The sequence below is a fragment of the Camellia sinensis genome, chromosome 12, assembly GCF_055761805.1.
Source record: "Camellia sinensis isolate YWXY chromosome 12, ASM5576180v1, whole genome shotgun sequence".
NCBI classification, from domain to species: Eukaryota; Viridiplantae; Streptophyta; class Magnoliopsida; order Ericales; family Theaceae; genus Camellia; species Camellia sinensis.
In genome coordinates, this window is record NC_138972.1 from 111,407,443 (window position 1) to 111,427,285 (window position 19,843).

Genomic DNA, 19,843 nt, shown 5'->3' on the forward strand with positions numbered 1-19,843 from the left:
TTTTTTTTTTTGTGAAAATAATAATAATAATAATAATAATAATAATAATAATATTAATATGGAAATCATGGAGTGGGCGGTGGTACAAAAATATTGTGTAGAAAAAGAGGGAGATGGTGGAAAAGAGAGGCCACTCATGTTATTAAAATAAATTAAGGAATTAAAAAAAGTGATATTGGTTTTGTTTTCAAAAAAGATGGATTAAAATAAATATAAAAAAAGAAAAAGAAAGTGGAGACCATGATGAAAGGTGGGAACAAGTGTGCTGGTGCTGTGTTGTAATGGTCAGAAAGAGAGATAAGAAAATAAAATAAAATAAATTTCAAGGTGCTGTGTTGTAATGGCATTGAAATATCCACCATCATAAAGAGTATCAGTGGTGCTGCATATGTTTATGAGCATTATTTGAGGCCTTTCTTTCTTAACCCACAGCAGACTGTTAACGTCTAGTATGTCCCAAGGAAGAAGGACATCTTCAGTAAGCCAGATGACATTCTAACTGCTGCTGAGAAGTACATAGAAGAACATGGCCCGGAAGCATTTGAGAAGCTTGTTAGCAAGGATAGGGAAACCAAGTTCAGGAGTAGCAATTACACGTATTTTGATGAGGACCACAGCTATTGAGCCTTGTTTGGCTGAGGGAAACACCTTTTTTCCGCTGCTGTTAGGAGTATCTTTCCGGTGGAGAAGCTGCTATGGACTATTTGGGGAGAGTGATGTCGAAAGCCGGAGCCTTGGATCTCGCCACCGGCGTCGGCGGAAAGATCGAGAAAGACGATGTTCTCTCCGCTGTCCAGAAGTATGAGCAGTATCACGGCTACTATGATGCCGAGAGAGAATGAGATGTTATGAAGATATGATGAGGAGGTAGGTATGTAGTAGACAATTCTAGCGGACTAGGTTGAGGTCCGGCGGGCGGCCAAGGCGAGGTTGCCGCCCGCCGGTGAAGCGAAAAAATATTAAATTCTTAACCTTGCTCTGATACCATGTAACAATTTATGTATTATTGATTGATGTCTTGATTGATAGATTACAAGATGCATTAATTACAATTCCTATACAATCTATATATAGAAGAAAATGTGGTAGTAGGTGTAGTGGAGGTGATAGTGGGTTAGGTGAAGTGGAGTGTGTAGTGGAGTAGGTGAAGGTAATGTGGGAAATTCTAACAGAATTTATAAAATGAGTTATTTATAATTTTTGAAATCATAAACAAATATCAAGTAAGAACAAATGTTTCGTATGTAATTTGCAAAGCATTCCACATTTTGGGAACTCTTTCACTCTCATACTCTCCGTGTGTGTGTGTGTGTGTGTGTGTGTTCTAGAAGAAAAAGAAAGAAATGTCTGGGTCTCAGTGCTGCGAGAACCCACCAGCAGCCCTGAGTGCAAGCTGCGGAGGATCAGGGTCCCTTGTGGAACTTGCAGGCCTCAAGGTCTACGCTACTGGTTCACCAGACTCCAACTTTGCAATCCTTCTAATTTCAGACGTTTTTGGTAATCACCCACTTCTCCATTCCTCTTCCAATCCATAATTCCTGTGTTTCAATCTCACTTTTGTTCATTTTTTTCATATGGGTTTTGCCCAATTTGGGTTTTGCTAAGTAGATTTTGGGAATCATCCTCATCCTCGCAGTCACAACAACTATTATTTGGTGCTTGAAGGTGTTTTTATTTACTTGCTTGTGTGAAATCACCCAAACCAAATTTGGGCAAAATTTTACAGGAATCCCCTTTACTAAGTAGTGATATATTTACCTATTTATGGCAGTGATTCCATTATATTCCTTTAAAGAGTTTTTACTCTTTTCTACAAATGTTTTGTCAGTGCTTATATACTATATTTTTTAATTTTAAAATCTGATACTATTTATAAACTAATATTATATATATTTGACTGAGACCACTATGACTGTATTTGTACTTTGTTTCTCAAACAGTCTCTCAAGAAAGTTATGGAACTTACATTAAGGTTTTCCCTAATATGATGGATGATTGAATCAGCAAAAGAGATATGTTATTGATATTCCGAGGTACATAAATTGAAGAAATTGCAAAATTTAAGCTGAAAAAGAAGCCATATCCGAGTGCATCTCTTTATGGACTTGTTACATATATTCATACTGGACAAATTCCAGCCTTTTTTTAAAATCCAACTAGCATCTAAGATAAACATGGATTATATTATACATAAAAATATGTTCCAGTAAATCATTTATACTTTCTAGCATTTTATTTTATTTTTATTGTTTTGTTGCGTATTTGCTTACAGTTATTGACTTGTTTTTTGCAGGTTATGAAGCACCGAACCTTAGGTATGTCTTCTTATCAACCATTTACCTTCGGAATTTATATTGATGACATAGAACACATGATTTCCTCATTTATCCAACTCGTGTGATGGGGATTGGAAAGGTATTGGATGACAATAAAATGAAGAATATATGAATTATTAGGAATAGGATTTTATTTCCATAAACCCTAGTCGTGGTTCTTGTGTCATTTTTGTCTTTTGGTTCTACGCCATCGTGTTGTTTGGACATAAGAACGGCTGTTTGTCAGGCTCATTCCAGAATACGAGATGCACATTTATGTTTTCAAGCTTTGCTATATTTATCATTTTTTCTATTAAGCTGTAATGGACTGATTCAGAATTTTCAATTGAAAAATAGCTAAAGTACTGCCAATTTCTTCCACGAGTCACGCCTGATCTTTGAGCATGACTGTGCTCCATGCACCCATTATTGATTTAGGCTACTTTTGTTATCTTTACCAATAAATTTTCTTACTTTTTGATCTTAGCATTACTCGTAGAACAAAACCAGAAAGAAGAATAAATGTAGTATTTGTTTTTTTTGCAGTGATTCTGCTTTTCAGCATTATTGTCATTGTTGCTGCTGCTACTGTGGTTGCCTTTTACGTTGTTGTTTATTTCCAAACATCAGGATTACGACACAAAATTGTTACTTCTGTGCACTAAGTTTGATAGATTTATATGCATTTTGGATATTTGTTTCTAAGACTAAAATCAGATTTTGTCAACTATTGATTCGAAGGAAGCTTGCTGACAAGGTTGCAGCTGCTGGGTTCTATGTGGTGGTTCCAGACTTTTTTTACGGAGATCCCTATAAACCAGAGAACACTGAGAAGCCTCTGCCAGTCTGGATACAATCTCATGGAACAGTTTGTCCCTGACTTTATGCAATTAAAGTGGAAATGTCATAGCTTTTATTAAATTTTTCACTGATCTTACTATTGACAGTTGAATGAAAATTGTGGCCCCCCTCTCTGTCTCTCTTGCTGTTTCATTGTCATGGCTCGATTTATTGCATTTATATAAGGATCATTGCTAATGACTGCCCACTGGGCCTGGTTGTTTGTTAAGAATCGAATAATGTCAAAAAGGTTAGGCTCCATTTGGATGGTGGTGAATTTCAAATCAAGGGATTTGAGATTAAAAATATTGGTGAATTAACTATGATAGGTCGAGAGAGAAAATATAAAAGATAAGTTGAGGTAAAAGAGATGTACTTTAGTAAGATCCTTGTTGTTAGAAGAGAATTCTTAGCATGATTTCAAATAACTACTTTTATTATGTGTAGTTATTTCAAATCCATCATAATAAAGCTATTTAATTCAATCTTGAAATTCATAGGTAAATTACAAAAACTAAATTTGAGTTATTCTCCTTGAATAATTAATGTAAAATACATATACGTATTTTACGTCCACATCCACCAAACAGAGCCTTAGGATTCCAAAATACATGTAATGTATTCCCGTACACTCTCTTATATATTTTCATATATTTTAATTAATGTAAAAAAAGTTAGTATTCCCCTTTATATGATTATGCAATCAAATCATTTTTCAGCAATATATGGTCACACAAATATGCTAAAAGTTACGATGATCATTTTGTTCATTGTTCCTCTCAGGATAAAGGATTTGAAGATGCAAAACCAGTCATTGCAGCTCTGAAAAATAAAGGAATCTCTGCGATTGGAGCTGCAGGATTTTGCTGGGGTGGTGAGTTTTGCTTTTACTAGCCTCTCTAATAGCTAGAATATTTCATATTATCGAGCACTTTTGGCTCGACCCTTTGTGAATACATCGAAATTACCAATTAATACAGTGAACCTTCATTCTGACTTCTTGATATGTTATCAGCCAAGGTGGTCGTGGAACTATCAAAGTCTGATTACCTTCAAGCTGCGGTACTGTTACACCCTTCCCTCGTCACTGTGGATGATATTAAGGGTACCTACTTCCACGACATACTCTTTTGCTAGAAGCTTAGTGTGCCTTTCCTTAGTTTGTCATATTTTTTATTTTCTTGATTAGTACATGCGTTGCCTTATTTTAGAGATTAGATGCTGGGGTTTCTATCAGTGGGATTAGGATTTACATCAAATTGCTTGGTTCAGATTTTGATAGGAATAAATAGTTGGTTTACGTTATGGAAAAAAGACATGTATATGTGATATTAGTTATTGACTTGACTAGTTAGATATATGAACCAAAGATATATCTAATTTGCTCCATTGTGAATTTTGATGGAGATTCCAATAGGAATCCTTCTGTCTCGTTTGTGACTGTAAGTTGAATGAATAAAAAGATAAAATCACGAAAAGATCAAAGAATTCAAAGAACGGTTCGGAACAAAGAAATGGAAGAACAAAAGTTATAGGGATTCACAAAGACTCTATGGATAGAAGATATCAAAGTAGTTCTGATGATTCAATAATATTTTGACTCCAATTCGAAGATCTATTCAGGATGAAGTAAAGGGCCTTTAGGCCATATGTAGGGTCATTAGTTAGCTACTTAAAGTTAAAAAATATGACAAAAACTTGTCAATTAATTGTATCAGAAGCAAAATCGGTGGGCTAAGGGTGGAAGTGGCATACACGAAGTAATTGAATTCAGACAATGCCACTCAGTACATATATAACAAAATTCAGATAGGCACTTCTCTTTCATGCCCTCTAGATTATAATTTACATGTGAATCTGTGATGCCACTTCATTGGATTCTCCATTAGGCTTATTACGGGAAATTGGAAACTACGTTTTTTATTCTTACATGGCTTCCTCTTCAGTGAAGTTCATAAGAAAACCACACTAGTACTCCAAAATTGCATATACTTTCAGAGTCAACCTAAATAACCTCTAATCTGTTGTCCTGAAACACTATTAATTGGGTTTTCTGAACCAGCCAATTGTTCAAATGTCTGGTTTAAGAGAGATAATAAGTCTATAATTCATCACATCTACTTGATTGATTTAACAAATGCAAATCGTCATTTGTTTTTCAGAACTGAAGGTTCCAATTGCTATATTGGGAGCTGAGATTGACAAAATCTCTCCACCGGAGCTTCTCAAACAGTTTGAGGAAGTTTTATCATCTAAACGTGAGGTATGAGGTCCCCAAATTTTGAGTACTTGGTGCCGGCTCTAGTTAGCCATCACCTTTGTCTGTGAATTATCTATACTAATATATGAAGTGAGAACACAATTTGGTGTTCTTGAAGTTGTGTGGACTTTTATTTTTCAAAGACTATTATGTTTTGATCATTTAAATGACCTTGTTATATGGGTAAATATGAAAATTCATGCACCATTAACTCCATGTTTCAACTAATTCATTTTATTTTATTTTTGAACTTCCCACTTAAGAAGTGATTACAACCACTTGTTGTTTCAATTTATTTTTTTTTTAAATTTGATTTCCCTTCTGCTTTTTATTTTTTTTTATAAACAAGCACCAATCCCTGCCCCCCAAAACTGCATTATTTACATTGTGAAATTTGTCACGAAATATTTTTGGACCCAATTTGTTGATTTGTTAGCTGTTTTTCCCTGATTACTATTGATGAGTCCCAAATTTTGTATTCACCCAAAAAAGTCCCAAATTTTGGAGACCGATTAATGGTTGTTCTACAGATAAATGGTTATGTGAAGATCTTTCCCGGTGTTGCACATGGATGGACAGTCAGGTACAAAGTCGATGATGAAAAGGCTGTCAAATTTGCAGAAGAAGCCCATCAAAATATGTTAGATTGGTTTATTGAGTATGTCAAACAAAGAAAAGGATCCTTATAGTTGCCCGCTCAGGTATCCAATTATCGTACTATTATTACTAGTAGTAATAATGAGTCTGGAATGTGAGAACAAACTCATGTAGGCTTCTAGTTTGAAAGATGTTTTCCGTGTGCCTTTAAAGTCAGTGTGGTTGTATCCTGAATGCAAATGAGATATACTCATATGTATGTAGACTTATTTCACTCAACATAACGAATAATTCTAAGCTTGCCTTCTTTGCCACTGTATTAATCTTTACTTGCTATTTTAATCATTCCATCATGTTTGTGTGGCATCCAAAAGAGTATGATGTGTTCAGAATTGCCTTGAACTGTCATTGTTTTTCACTTCAAGATCATCATCTTTGCGATTTTTTTTTTGGGTGTCTGGTCTGGATGTGTTGCAGGACCTTTAGAACTGAAATTGTCGGTATGGTTGTGACATCATGATCAGGGTGACTTTGTGAAATGTAGGTAAACTAGAAGGTATGAAATATGCTACCAGGCCTTGAATCCTAGCAAGATAGGATGCATATGAAAAAATTAAAATAAAATAAACACGACTTTTTGTATTACTAGCATTTGTTTCTAGCTTCAAGATGTTATAATCTGTTTACATGCAATGGCTGTCTTAAATTTGTAGGGGAAAAAATGAAAGGAATAAAAGTTGATTTTCTAAATTTTTTTCACTAGTATAAGATCCAAACACAGTGCAACCGAACCCAAAAAAAAAAAAACTGCATTTGAGGTTCAAAATGAATCACCATATAATCAACTGTGCTGATCAAAATGTACATAGAATTTATGAGAAACTAAATATAATGGAGTTATTTAGTTCCACCTAGCCCCATAATAACCACAATGTGGCAGTGGCGGTGGCGGTGGCGGTGGCGGTGGCGGTGGCGGTGGCGGTGGCCTCAGACAACAACAGTGGTCATATTGAGGTGGCGGCCTGTCATACACAACAGGTTTGGAGCAAGGGGGTATCGCAGATGATTAGGAGGAGGTTGAAGCTTAACCGTAGGCACGCAGTCATGCGACCATGCATGATGGTTTTCTTGTGATAGAGTCTACAGTGGATATCCTTACATTCAGTGCCCGTTTGGCAACTTGATTTCAGTGGCCTTTTGATATTTTTATGAAGTGAAATAAGTTAGTGTGTTTGTAATAATTTTTTTAGTTGAATAGACAGTTGTGAATAAAAAAAATAATTGATTGATATGTATAATTTAACATTTTGACTTTTTTTTGGGCTGGGGGGCAAAAAAACCACAAACCAAATGAGAACAATGTCTTAAAACACTTTTGGAGTTCGACTAATCTTTAAACTCGTGATCAAAATCATGAAGATAGAAGCAACCTGTGTACTTGCTCTTGTGATTATGACCATTTTTCTGGTCTTTGCTAGTTTGCCTGTTCTTGTTTTGGGCATTCACAGTTAGGTTCTCATAGGACAATACCCCTACTTTCTTATTCTTCTTCTATTTTGCAATCTTCTTGATGATTATTGCAGGGCCTACTTTGCCTGATACTGTTACCACTCCTTTTTTTGCTTCAATACTCGCTGCATATATTCCTAGCAATAATGAATTATCATAAAAATTAAATTGTGATCAATTTAAACAGCAAGAGTTGAGCTTCTCTCCAGTTCGTATAACCAAACTAAAGGTCCAGTCCAAGCTCTGCACGTTGGTATTTTTTGGATGTAAATTAATAATTTAGATTTTGTTCACCTACTTACAAACCCAACATTAGATCCCAAAAAATAATAATAGAACACTGACCCAATATTTGATGGGTTAATGGATACATGAGATTTAAATCATTAATTTACAAAAAAATGACAATGTGGCACGCATTCATTGATGGACCATGCTCTCCCGTCCAAATATGAATTGAAGAGAAGTCATTCTCAAACAGTAATGTTGTATACTTAGAAAAATTCATAAAAAATTATTTACAATGCAATGTTGCGACATTGCATTCATTCTAATTGAAAATGTGACGTATTTTAGATATTTTTCTATAGAAAAAAAAAAAAAAATATATGGGTGTGTATTGTTTTCCCAATTTAAATAGTATGGAAAATAGGTAATACATCAACAAAATAAGTCATATATATATATATATATTCTATTAATTTGAAGACTGCCATAAATTTAAGACAACAAATATATATATACCATAAATTCTGTGTTTTTTTTTATGGGGGATGCACCAATAAATCCCAAATTAATAACTTATACACTGTTTAGTCCTAAAAGTTTTCTTATAGACTGAAAGGTCCCATTACAATGTTTCAAACATCATATTAATGTTTCGAACATTAGATTTCGAACATCAGATTAATGTTTCGAATATTAGATTTCGAACATGAAATTAATATTTCAAACATTAGATTGATGTGCAAATGGGACTAAATGGAGCATAAGAAAACTTTTAGGACTAAATGGTTCAACTTTTCAGAAACTAGGACTTATGGGTAAATTTTCCTTTTTTTTATTAATTTGAAGACTACCATAGAGATTTACTTTCAAAACACTAGTTTCCAATAATACATTCAAGGGAACAAGTCATTAAAAAGACCAATCCAAAAACTATAAAACTAAAAAATGCACATCCAAAATGAATGTGACTTGCATATTATTTTTTTTATACACTTTTTTTTCCACCATCAAGGGAACATCATTTAAAAGACTAACCCAAAAACCTATATACAAAAAAAAAAAACTAAGAAGCTGAATAATATATAGTAAATTAATATGCATAAATACTGGATAGAGAGCACAATGGTCCATGGAAAATGACTTTTTTTTGGGTGTACATGGAAAATGACTTGATAAGCCACAAACTAACAAAGGGTTCGTCTTGTTCTTCAATTTTTGGAGAGAAAATTTAGATATTCATAGGATATTCCAAAAGAGTGATGATAATATGATGAATTAATGGGGCTGACCTTTATCTCCCATTACTAATCTAATTGAAGAGATGCTATTGAACTATATTAGATCTATTTTAGACTCATTTTGAAGATTCAAACAGTTCATTTCGTAAATTCCTTCAAACAAACCCTTCTCTAGTTGCTATTGACAATATTAAAGGTACAAATCATTCACACACCTGCATACTTTGTATTAACATGAAAAGAGATTAATCAACAGCGAGAGCAAATCTCAGGACTCTCTTGATGTAGCTCTTGTTTCAGTTTTCCACCATAGCTTGTGTCTCAGTGGCGGTGGCATCCACACCTATTGTGACCGGACACACCAGAACATTTGCAGGCCAAGATTATGACAGCACATCCATGGTGAAACTCTCTTATCTTCGCATCAACTCTGTGTTGATTGGACTAAATGATTTCTGAACAACACAAATCACATGGGTCATGAATGAAAGATGTTACGAACAATTGAATTGGTAGTGAGGAAGTTGGAAAACTTCACATAAATTTATAATAATGGAAATCTAATTTTCTGTAATACAGCTCAAGAGTATCTATTTCAAATATTTTGAGGCATTGGAATGCCAAAAGTAAGCTACATTCAGAACCAGAAAACTAATACAGCCAAAGTCAGAATAGTCATAAAATACACTGAATCGTCACTATTGAATTTCAGCCACCGCGAGCTTCTCTTCTTGTAGCATCATGAAGCAGTTCAATGTCAACTCCATCTGGTGGTAACTGAACGTACCTAACCACTGATCCTCTGATGAAACAGTTCCTCACTGAGAGCTGCCAGAAAACATGGAAGACAAATCAAAAACAAGGACATGAAGTTAGATTATACAAAACACCAACATCAACATCAAACTCAAAACCACATAGAACGTTAATAAAATCAGTCAATAAAACCTACAGATGGATCATTAACTGGTAACATAAACAGATTGACATGCACTACTGCAGAAGAGTGTAGGTCTTAACATATACATAATTGTACATGTGCACCATACATATCTATATGGATCAACATTGTGTGCATTATCTTCTTTTATTTTGTTTTTCGTGCATTGAAGCTCAAAATGTTTTCTTTCGAATTCTCTTTGATTTCCTCCAATTTCTTGCATGGATTTATGCTACCTATGTGGGACCTATTGTATCTATGATAGTGGAGTGTGCCACATCAAATAGTAAACGTAAATGGTTAAACCAAATGGTAAGCAAAACATTGCTCATGATATAATGAACTGATGATGTTTCATTAAGATTGAAGAAAGAGTCATTCCACAAATAAAAAATCAATATGGCTATATCTGATATTGAAATTGTTAAAAACAAAGAATCAAATTGAAGCGAAAAAGTGAGAACAACAGAGTTTGCTTTTTAGAAAGGATAAGAGGACTAGAAAAAAAGGAAGATAAAAGTCTAAGTCCATATGTAAGAAAGAAAGCTACTAGTATTAATAAAGATCAATGGGGTTGTCACCCGTTTTAAAATAATAATAAAAATTCAAGATCCAAAAAAGGAATAAGGTGAAATTGAATTAAAATTTGTTAATATTATACGTAAACCACACCAATCTTGAAACACAATAGAGTTCAAGTTTTTAAAAATAATAAATCAAAAATAAAAACAAATTATTAAGAATGAAATGACCATCCCCCAAAAAAATGAAGAAGAAGAAGAAGAAGAAAGAAAAAAGAAAAAAAACTAGATGCCATTAACCCACTCTGAACACCAAAGCTCTAGTTAACTTTCTCATGCTTCTCAAATCAGATGAAAACACCACACCACATCCCCAGTCTTTGGACAATTGCATCAAAATTTCAAATTCATGAAGTTCAATATTTAATGATTCATCATTTTTAGGAAACCTTGAAAATGCTAAAATTTTTATAAAACAAGATTCCCCATTCCACCAAATTTCAATCATGAATCGCAATCATGCTTGAAGATCATCTGACACAAGATATGCTAGTGAACTGCTTGACTCGATGGATGATGGGAGAGCACTCCATCTCAAGCACAAATTTGGTGCAATAGTTCAATATCATCATACTTGAAGATCATCCAAGATTTAAGAATTCAAAAGGCCTGGTAAAACCTAAAGCCTCGATGTTCACATCACGACGTGGCAAGTACTCACGTCTCAACTCTCATCAACACACGAATCAGCAAAACGATCCAATAAACACCGAAGGTTATTTACCACAAAATCAACCAGAAAAAAATCAAAGCATGCTATGTAATAATATTTATCCAAGAAAAAACAAAAAAGCATGCTATGCAATAATGTAACACATGACACAAAACTGCACACAAAACCCATAATTTTAAAGTCCAAGGAAGGAGTACCCTTCTTTTTTTCTTTTTGATTGGCAACAAAATAAAATATATACACAGAAAAAATAAAAACAAAAAGAATCAGTGCAGGGAAGGGAGAACAAGGAGTCCTCTAGAGAAGAACAAGCATAAAATTAATAGTCTCACTACAAATCACACACTGCACTGAAATCTCTAGAAATCAAAAATAGTGGTACCACCCTAAAAATAGGAGATACCAAACCCAAAAAGAGGCCAAATGACAAACTTTCTCCCATGACGAATCAACATCCTCACCCTTGTCCTCGAAAATCTTAGTATTAGGCTCCAACCAAATAACCCAAAAACATACACGAGAGACACAATCTTACAAACTTGTTGCCTTCTTATTGCACCCCAAGCCCCAGGAGGAGTACCCATGCTGTCCCAATAACGCAATATCATGGTTTCAAATAATGGCATTGGGATATCCGGATCGGCCATATGGTCAATGGTCATATCGTATATATAAGATAGAGCCCTGTGCAAGAGTCACCGAGATCATGAACAACAAAAGCCCCAATAAATCCTGACCTATGAGGCCATAGTCCTCTCATCACCCTTGATTTATTTATTTTTTAAATGGCCAAATATATGTTAATTTAAAACCCAATATTTTCACATTATCTTTATGACTACCCTAAACCCTAAAACTTACATTGCATACAAAAAGTACATGTACTGTAAAAAAACACATAAATATTTATAATAGAATTATCCAAAACAATAAAATATAAAAACATAGTCATAAAATACAAAACAAAACAAAACCCTAAAAAGTAAGAAAGGAACAGAAAGTACCATGTGAGGATACTTGTCCTGATCCACAACCCTGGTGTTCTCAAGCTTAATGTTGAGATACTGATCAACCGAATGCAGAGTGCCCCGAATGGCTAGATCGTTCTTCAGTTCCACTGTCACTTCTCTGCCCACTAGGTCCTTAAAATACGAGAAAAACAACTGCAACCAAACAAACCCACTTGATTAAAAACACAAAAAAGAGTGAGATTTTTGGGAAATCTATGAAATAATTGGAATCAATCGAAAGAAATAGAAAATCAATGAAATATGATACATATACACAAGGCCAATTGTGTAAAGGAAAGAATTATTATCAAAGAAGATATAAACATGAAAAATACGTGAACTTAGGGTAAAGGAAAGAAATCGAAAGAAAGATAACCATGTTTCCGGGAAAATTCTCTTTTCGTTCTGCTTTCTTCTCTGTGTACTCCAACTTTCTAGCTGCTTGACATGAATGTGTGTTCTTGTTTGGGACGCTGGAAATACGTTCGAAAGCCACCCTACTTGACGTTGTGTTTGGTTACCGGGAATTTGTTGTCGGTTGAAATAAAGATTTAAATAATTTACAATAATTCTTTTTAAACCATCTACTTTACCTTTTCTTAACATCAAAATTTAACAATTAATCACTCCCAACTATTGTTTTGTTACTATTAATATTTATTTATTTTTGTTAGGATTGTATTAAGAATTTACATAAAATTAGGATTTACTACAGTTTTAAAATAATAATTGAGAGGGTAATTTTTTGGAAAGAATTGGGCCGAGCTGTGAGTTGGGCCCTGCGGCCCAAAGTGTGAAGGAATCGGTAAGAAGCCGTAATGTTGTTTCGGCCCAGTAGAGGTATAGGTACTCCGGCCCAGGAGAAGTGAAGTTATTCCGGCCCAGGAGGGGTGTGGTTACTCCAGTTCAAGAATGTGCAAAGCAACTCCGGTCCGGTAGCAGTTTGAAGTGAGTCCGGCCTTGCATTTAGTCCGGTCGTAACATATTATGGTTAGGTCGGTCAGAACTTGCCACTTGGAAGTTTGATCTAAACACACCATGGTTGAACAGGGGAAAGCCGAGATAAGGAGTTGGAGGAAAAGACCGAGCTTAGGACAGTTCGGCCTTCTCTGTGGCTCTGCATAGCCAAGCCTATTTCGGTCATATAGTAGTTCGGCCATAGTGAAAACCATCCCACTTGGTTTAAGCAGTGGGTGAGGGTGTAAAAGGATAAGCATTATCCTTAGGAGTATGAATCCTAGGAGGACTCTGCATGGAGAAAAAAAAGTACTACTAGGATTGTGCCACTCGAAACCTATAAAAGCTCACAAGCACCACCTTGGAGGAGGTAATTGGACACAATTCTTTCTGAGAGCATAAAACTTTGTCTATTTGTCAAGCTTACTGACTTAGGCATCAGAGAGGTTTCCGGCACACACCCGCCGGCTAGCTCACGTTTGTGTTTTCAGGTGATAAAGCGACGTCGTACGGAGGAGCGTGGACTTGGTCAACAGGATTATACGAGGAGAATTATTTCTGCCCCGTACAATTGGCGCCGTCTGTGGGAACAAACAGACAAGAACAAAAACCTCTTGACTAAGCTCCTCCTTTTCTCAATCAATGGCACACATTGAAGAACTACCGCAGTCCGCCGTCGACGGGCTAACTCCAGACGGGGGCGCAAGGCGAGAAGGATTACCCTCTGTCCCTCCTATGGCAGATCTGGAGCCCCAACAACATAACTCCAGGAGGAGTGGTAGGGGAAGGCGGAATAGCAGCCCTCGTCACTCTCAAAGTCCTGACAGGCAAAGGAGGAGGATTGATCCTCAAGCCCTGGAAGATCGCGTGAAGGAACAAGATGAACTAATTCGGAAGATGGCGGCGGACATGGAAGCATTAAAACGCCAGATGAAGACTAAAGATGTGGCGACAGGAGAGGGGCGCAAGCACAAGACGCCCCCTCGCCACTCAGAGAATCGTAGTAGGAATACTACACCCTCCCAAGGAGAAAGCAGAAGCCTCAGGACAGGCGACACTCATTCCTTATCTTCTAGGACTCGTCACTCCAGGTCTGAGAGGACGAGATCCGAAAGATCATACACTGAAGGAAGCACGTATTGGCCTTCACATTCACACCAAACCAGATCTAGACAAAACAGAGCTGCCCAGGTCATCCGACTTACGAACCGTGCTCGAAGAAAAAGCACGATGCAAGGAGGATGCCAGGGCAAGGGATCCACACCGAGTTTCGGCCTTACAACGGTTGGCTCCTCGGACGCATGGAAGCGTCGAGATTGGAATGCCAATACCGCGACCGGCCTACGAACCAACGGACAAGGCATTGGCAAGACTACAGACTTCGCCGTTTATCCCAACGATCGAAAACGCGCCCCTACCATCAGGCTTCCTTCAGTCGAAATTCAATACATATGAAGGGAAGACGGACCCGTATTCACACCTGAGCCACTTTCGCCAAGTCATGGCTATGTACAGGCGAAACGAGGCCTTAATGTGCATACTCTTCCCGTCAAGTCTTGGCGACCTAGGCTTGACTTGGTTCGAAAAGCTCCCAGAGGGCAGCATAGCCTCCTGGGCCCAATTGGCAGAAGCGTTCGTAACGAGGTTTCGGACAAATACTAAAACACCGGTGGAGATAGACCAGTTACTCTCCATCGACATGGGTGAAAAAGAGACCCTCAGATCTTACAACAGTCGCTACTGGGAAACATTCAACCAGATTGGAGACTGCCCCACCAATCTAGCCATTGCGCAATATAAAAGAGGCCTACCAGTAGGGAACAGACTAAGGGATTCGATTACCATGACGCCACCCCTCACCATGGAGGCCCTGATGGAAAGAGTGCATCAGCACATCAGGGTAGAAGAGGATGGCGCACGTGCAAAAGCAAAATCTAGTACAACCACAGTACCAGAAAAGAAGACCTCAGCAAAGGTCAATGCAGTAGATCGGCAGAATAGAAACGGGCGTGGCAAGCGAGATAACGGAGAAGACCCAGACAAAAGATGGTTGAGAATCCGCACTGCCATAACAACGGTGTTCAAAAAACCAATATATCGGATTCTGAGCGAAATAAAAGACGAGCCTTTTGTCAAGTGGCCGGCCAAGCTAGGGGAAGCTCAGAAAAATTACGACGACAGATCACGGTGCACCTTCCACAAAGAAAAAGGGCACCGAACTGAGAATTGCACGCCACTGAGACAGCACTTGGAAGAATTGGTGGCAGCAGGCCACTTGGACAAATACATTGAAGGAGGAGCGCAACCGGCCCCCCAAGATCATAATGACCATCCCAACAGAATGCCAATCGATGCACCACCTCAAGGCATTATCAATGTAATTCATGGAGTTTTTGAACCTGAGCGCGTATGCGAGCTCAGAGGTTCAATCAAGAAAGCTGAGCACTTTAGGGAAGTATTAAGTGCCCAACCTACCATCAAGAAGGGGAAACACAAAGGCAACAAACGTCATGTTTTTTTCAGATAAGGACCTGGATCGAATATACTGTCCTCACAATGATGCTCTGGTTGTCACTCTCCGAGTCAAAGATTTTGACGTCAAGCGGATTCTGATTGACCAGGGTAGTTCATGTGAGATCATGTACTACGACACATTTAAACAACTGAAGCTGCAAGACAAAGACCTGGCGCCTGCAGTTTCTCCCCTGATTGGATTCAACTCCATGCCAGAGTGGCCTGTCGGCAAAATAATCCTTCCAGTTAGAGCTGGAAGCATAACGAAACAAGTGGAGTTTTGGGTATTGAAGGTCCCCTCCACCTACAACATCATCTTGGGCAGAACATGGCTGCATGCCATGCGTTCGGTAGCGTCATCATACCATCAGGTAATGAGGTTCCCCAACGACACCGGTATAATTGAAGAAGTCTATGGCGATCAGATCATGTCAAAACAATGCTTCGCCACAGCGAATGGAAGCCGAGCGGCCAAAGGATACGTTCATTCGGTGGAAGAACCAGAAAGTAATGAACTATTCGCGGACGTCGGCAAAGAGGCTGATCAGAAAGCGGTGGAGGACTTGGTGGAGGTAAAAATAGATGAGAAGAACCCGGATAAGTTCTTCTTGCTTGGCTCATCGTTGTCCAGCACTGAGAGATTAGAGGTCTTGGAATTCTTGACCTCTAATATCGAAGTGTTTGCCTGGACACCCTACGACATGCCAGGTATTGACCCAAACTTCATCAGTCACCAACTCAATGTCCACCCATCCGCCAGACCAGTCATCCAACGCACACGCAGATCGGCACTCCACCACGCCGAAATAGTGGCGGAGGAAGTAGGCAACCTGCTGGAGGCAGGAGCAATAAGAGAAGTGCACTACCCAAGATGGATCTCCAACACAGTTGTAGTGCCAAAAAAGAATGGTAAATGGCGTGTCTGCGTCGACTACAAAACAGTCAACAAGGCGTGCCCAAAAGATAGCTTTCCTCTACCAAGGATAGATCAACTGGTGGACCTAAAGGCAGGGCATAACCGACTTAGCTTTCTGGATGCATACAGAGGCTACCACCAGATCACCATGCATGAACCAGACCAAGAGGTCACATCCTTCACAACACCAAGGGGGTTATATTGCTACAAGGTCATGCCCTTTGGCCTAAAGAACGCAGGGGCGACATTCCAAAGGATGGTCACCAAGATGTTCGAACCATTGTTAGGCAGAACAATGGAGGCTTACATCGACGACATGGTGGTCAAAAGCAAGGATGAGAATGACCATCTTAAAGACCTAGGCGAAATGTTCCAGATCCTGAAGAAACACAAGTTGCGCCTCAATGCGTCCAAATGCGCATTCGGAGTTGGATTTGGCAAATTCTTGGGCTTCCTGGTGACCAACCGAGGTATAGAAGCAGACCCCTCTCAGATTAAAGCAATCCAGGAGTTGGAGAGACCAAACTCAGTCAAAGAAGTGCAGCATCTCACTGGTATGGCAGCTGCGCTCAACCGGTTCATAAGCAGGTCATCAGACAGACTACGACCATTCTTCCAAGCTTTAAAGGCCAAGTTTGAGTGGGATGAAGAATGCGACCGAGCTCTGGAAAGCTTGAAGGAGTACATGTCTTCCCCACCACTACTTGTTACTCCAGTACCTGGTGAAGAACTCTTTTTGTACCTGACAGTCTCTCAGCATGCAGTCAGCGCAGTGTTGGTTTGTGCAGAAGGAATACAACACTTGCCCATCTTTTATGTCAGCAAGACATTGTTACGAGCCGAAACAAGGTACTTGCCCTTAGAGAAACTAGCATTAGCATTAATGATGGCATCCAGAAAATTGGCACACTACTTTCACGCCCACACCATAGTCGTCCTCACAGCCTTTCCACTAAAAGCTCTGTTTGAAAGGGCGAACTTTAGCGGGCGAATTTTGAAATGGGCAGTAGAGTTGGGACAATTCGACATAAAGTTCCAACCCAAAACCGCAATAAAAGCCTAATCTTTGGCAGACTTCGTCGCAGAATTTACTCCTGGAAGTCATCATATATGCCCAGTCGACCTAACTGACACAACCGAACTAGGGACGGAAGTTGACGCCGGAATAGCGCAACCCCTAGTAGAAGGTAGTCAATCAAGCACCAAGGCAGACCGTACTAAGGACAACAAGGAAGAGACAAACAAAGGCCCACCAACAGTTCAAACAGAGGACGAATGACAGATAGCCAACATGGACCATGAAGAAAACACCATCCTTGACCCCACGGCATCATCTGATCCTTCCACTTGCTGGAAGTTATTCGTTGGAGAAATGTGGAAGCTCTTTGTCGATGGAGCATCCAACCGACATGGTGCAGGGCTTGGCATAGTCCTCATCTCTCCAGACGGCCTGGTTATAGAGCAAACAATCAACCTTGGCTTCCCAGCATCCAACAATGAAGCGGAGTATGAGGCGCTTTTCGCAGGACTCAAGTCAGCACACTTCATGAAAGCAACCGAACTAATGGTATACAGTGACTCTCTGCTGGTAGTAAACCAAATTTCTGGCGAATACGAAGCAAAGGACGACAGAATGGCCAAGTACCAAGAGTTAGTCAGAACAGAGATCAAGAAGTTTGATGTAGTAAGAATAGAACAAATTGGCAGAGAGGAAAACTGCCGAGCGGACGAACTAGCAGGCCTTGCCTCAATAGCAGATACATCAATCCCTCATCCATTACTCATCGACTTCTTACCAAGACCAAGCATAGAAGACCCCGAAGCAGAAGAAGTATGCTGCACAGAATTAGGCCCTTCTTGGATGGATCCCATCATCCTGTTCCTAAAAGACGGCATCCTACCAGAAGAGAAAAAAGAAGCCAACAGAATAAGGGCAAAGTCGCAGCGATTTTGGCTATCTCCATCTTTGGCATTATACAAGAAGTCATTCTCTGGGCCTTACCTCAAGTGCGTTCACCCCAGCAAAGTAGAAGCATTCTTGTTTGAAATACACGAAGGGGTGTGTGGAAGTCATCAAGGAGGAAGGTCGCTCGCTTACAGGGCTATTTCGCAAGGATATTGGTGGCCCTATATGCAGGCAGATTCAGAGAAATATGTGAAAAAGTGTGAGAAATGCCAAAAATTCGCGCACCAGATACATCAACCAGCAAGAGAACTCCTACCACTAACAAGCCCATGGCCTTTCGCAATGTGGGGCTTGGACATAGTAGGACCACTTCCAACAGCGCCCGGCGGCAGGAAGTTCTTTCTCGCAGCAACAGACTACTTCACAAAGTGGGTAGAAGCAGAAGCGTTGGCATCAATCAAAGAGAAAGACGTGAAGAAGTTTGTTTGGCAGAATATCATCACTCGGTTTGGCATACCAAAAGCACTGATCTCAGACAATGGTACTCAATTCGACGGCAGAATCTTCAGAAGCTTTTGTGAAGAGTACAAGATAGAGTTCTACAATTCTACACCAGCATATCCTCAAGCAAATGGGCAAGCAGAAGCATCAAATAAGGTTGTCTTGGATGGACTAAAGAAAAGGCTAGAGAAAGCAAAAGGCAAGTGGGCGGAGGAACTTCCTCATGTTTTATGGGCTTACCACACCACACCTCGGCGATCAACAAGAGAAACACCATTCTCCTTAGCCTACGGAATGGAAGCAGTAATCCCACTAGAAGTTGGCCTCCCCACAATTCGAAGCGAGAATTTTGATCCTAACTTGAATGGAGAAGCCATAACATTGGAACTCGACCTTGCAGAAGAAAAAAGAGAAAGAGCACTAGTTCACATCGCCTCATACCAACGAGAGTTAATCAGAAAATACAGCAAAAAGGTGCATCCAAGACAATTCAAGATTGGGGATTGGGTACTACGCAAAGTGATGGGAAACACCTTGATCCCAGGAAGACGGCAAGTTAGGCCCAAATTGGGAAGGTCCTTATAAGGTGGTTGGGTTAGCAGGCAAAGGGGCATATCACCTAGAAGACAAGGATGGCAAGGCAATCCCTAGGCCATGGAATACGACCAATCTCAAGTTATTTTACTTTTAGCTTTTTTTTTTCAAACATATGTAATTTTTTCTTCCTTAAATAAAACAAGCAATTCTTTTTCAGCACAAGTTATTTTCTATAAGAGTTAGCCTTAGTATAGATTAGGTTTAATACAGGCATTTTATTCTAAGTTAGCTGGAAAAACTAACTTAGAGGTTGGCTGGAAT

General features: G+C 38.8%; 2 protein-coding genes across 6 annotated transcripts; one reads left to right on the top strand and one right to left on the bottom strand.

Annotated features, from left to right (window-relative positions):
- The first annotated feature begins 1,184 nt into the window (after positions 1 to 1,184).
- On the top strand, positions 1,185 to 6,326 carry LOC114290699 (endo-1,3;1,4-beta-D-glucanase). 5 transcript variants are annotated; one of them, XM_082899579.1, is made up of 8 exons: positions 1,185 to 1,497; positions 1,609 to 1,665; positions 2,294 to 2,315; positions 2,862 to 3,183; positions 3,939 to 4,029; positions 4,171 to 4,260; positions 5,318 to 5,418; positions 5,946 to 6,326. In XM_082899579.1, the coding sequence occupies exons 1-8, from the start codon at positions 1,344 to 1,346 to the stop codon at positions 6,102 to 6,104; spliced, it is 996 nt and encodes a 331-aa protein (XP_082755705.1). In that variant the 5' UTR covers positions 1,185 to 1,343; the 3' UTR covers positions 6,105 to 6,326. The 5 variants fall into 5 exon arrangements, with proteins under 5 accessions (XP_082755705.1, XP_082755707.1, XP_028090442.1 ...); XM_082899581.1 differs by having other exon boundaries at positions 5,995 to 6,326; XM_028234641.2 differs by having other exon boundaries at positions 3,057 to 3,183.
- A 3,170-nt stretch (positions 6,327 to 9,496) lies between these two features.
- LSM2 (Small nuclear ribonucleoprotein family protein) lies at positions 9,497 to 12,707 on the bottom strand. The gene is made up of 3 exons (XM_028234690.2): positions 12,568 to 12,707; positions 12,186 to 12,344; positions 9,497 to 9,815 (listed from the first exon to the last, which is right to left on the bottom strand). The coding sequence occupies exons 1-3, from the start codon at positions 12,568 to 12,570 to the stop codon at positions 9,696 to 9,698; spliced, it is 282 nt and encodes a 93-aa protein (XP_028090491.1). The 5' UTR covers positions 12,571 to 12,707; the 3' UTR covers positions 9,497 to 9,695.
- Between the last annotated feature and the right edge of the window lie 7,136 nt (positions 12,708 to 19,843).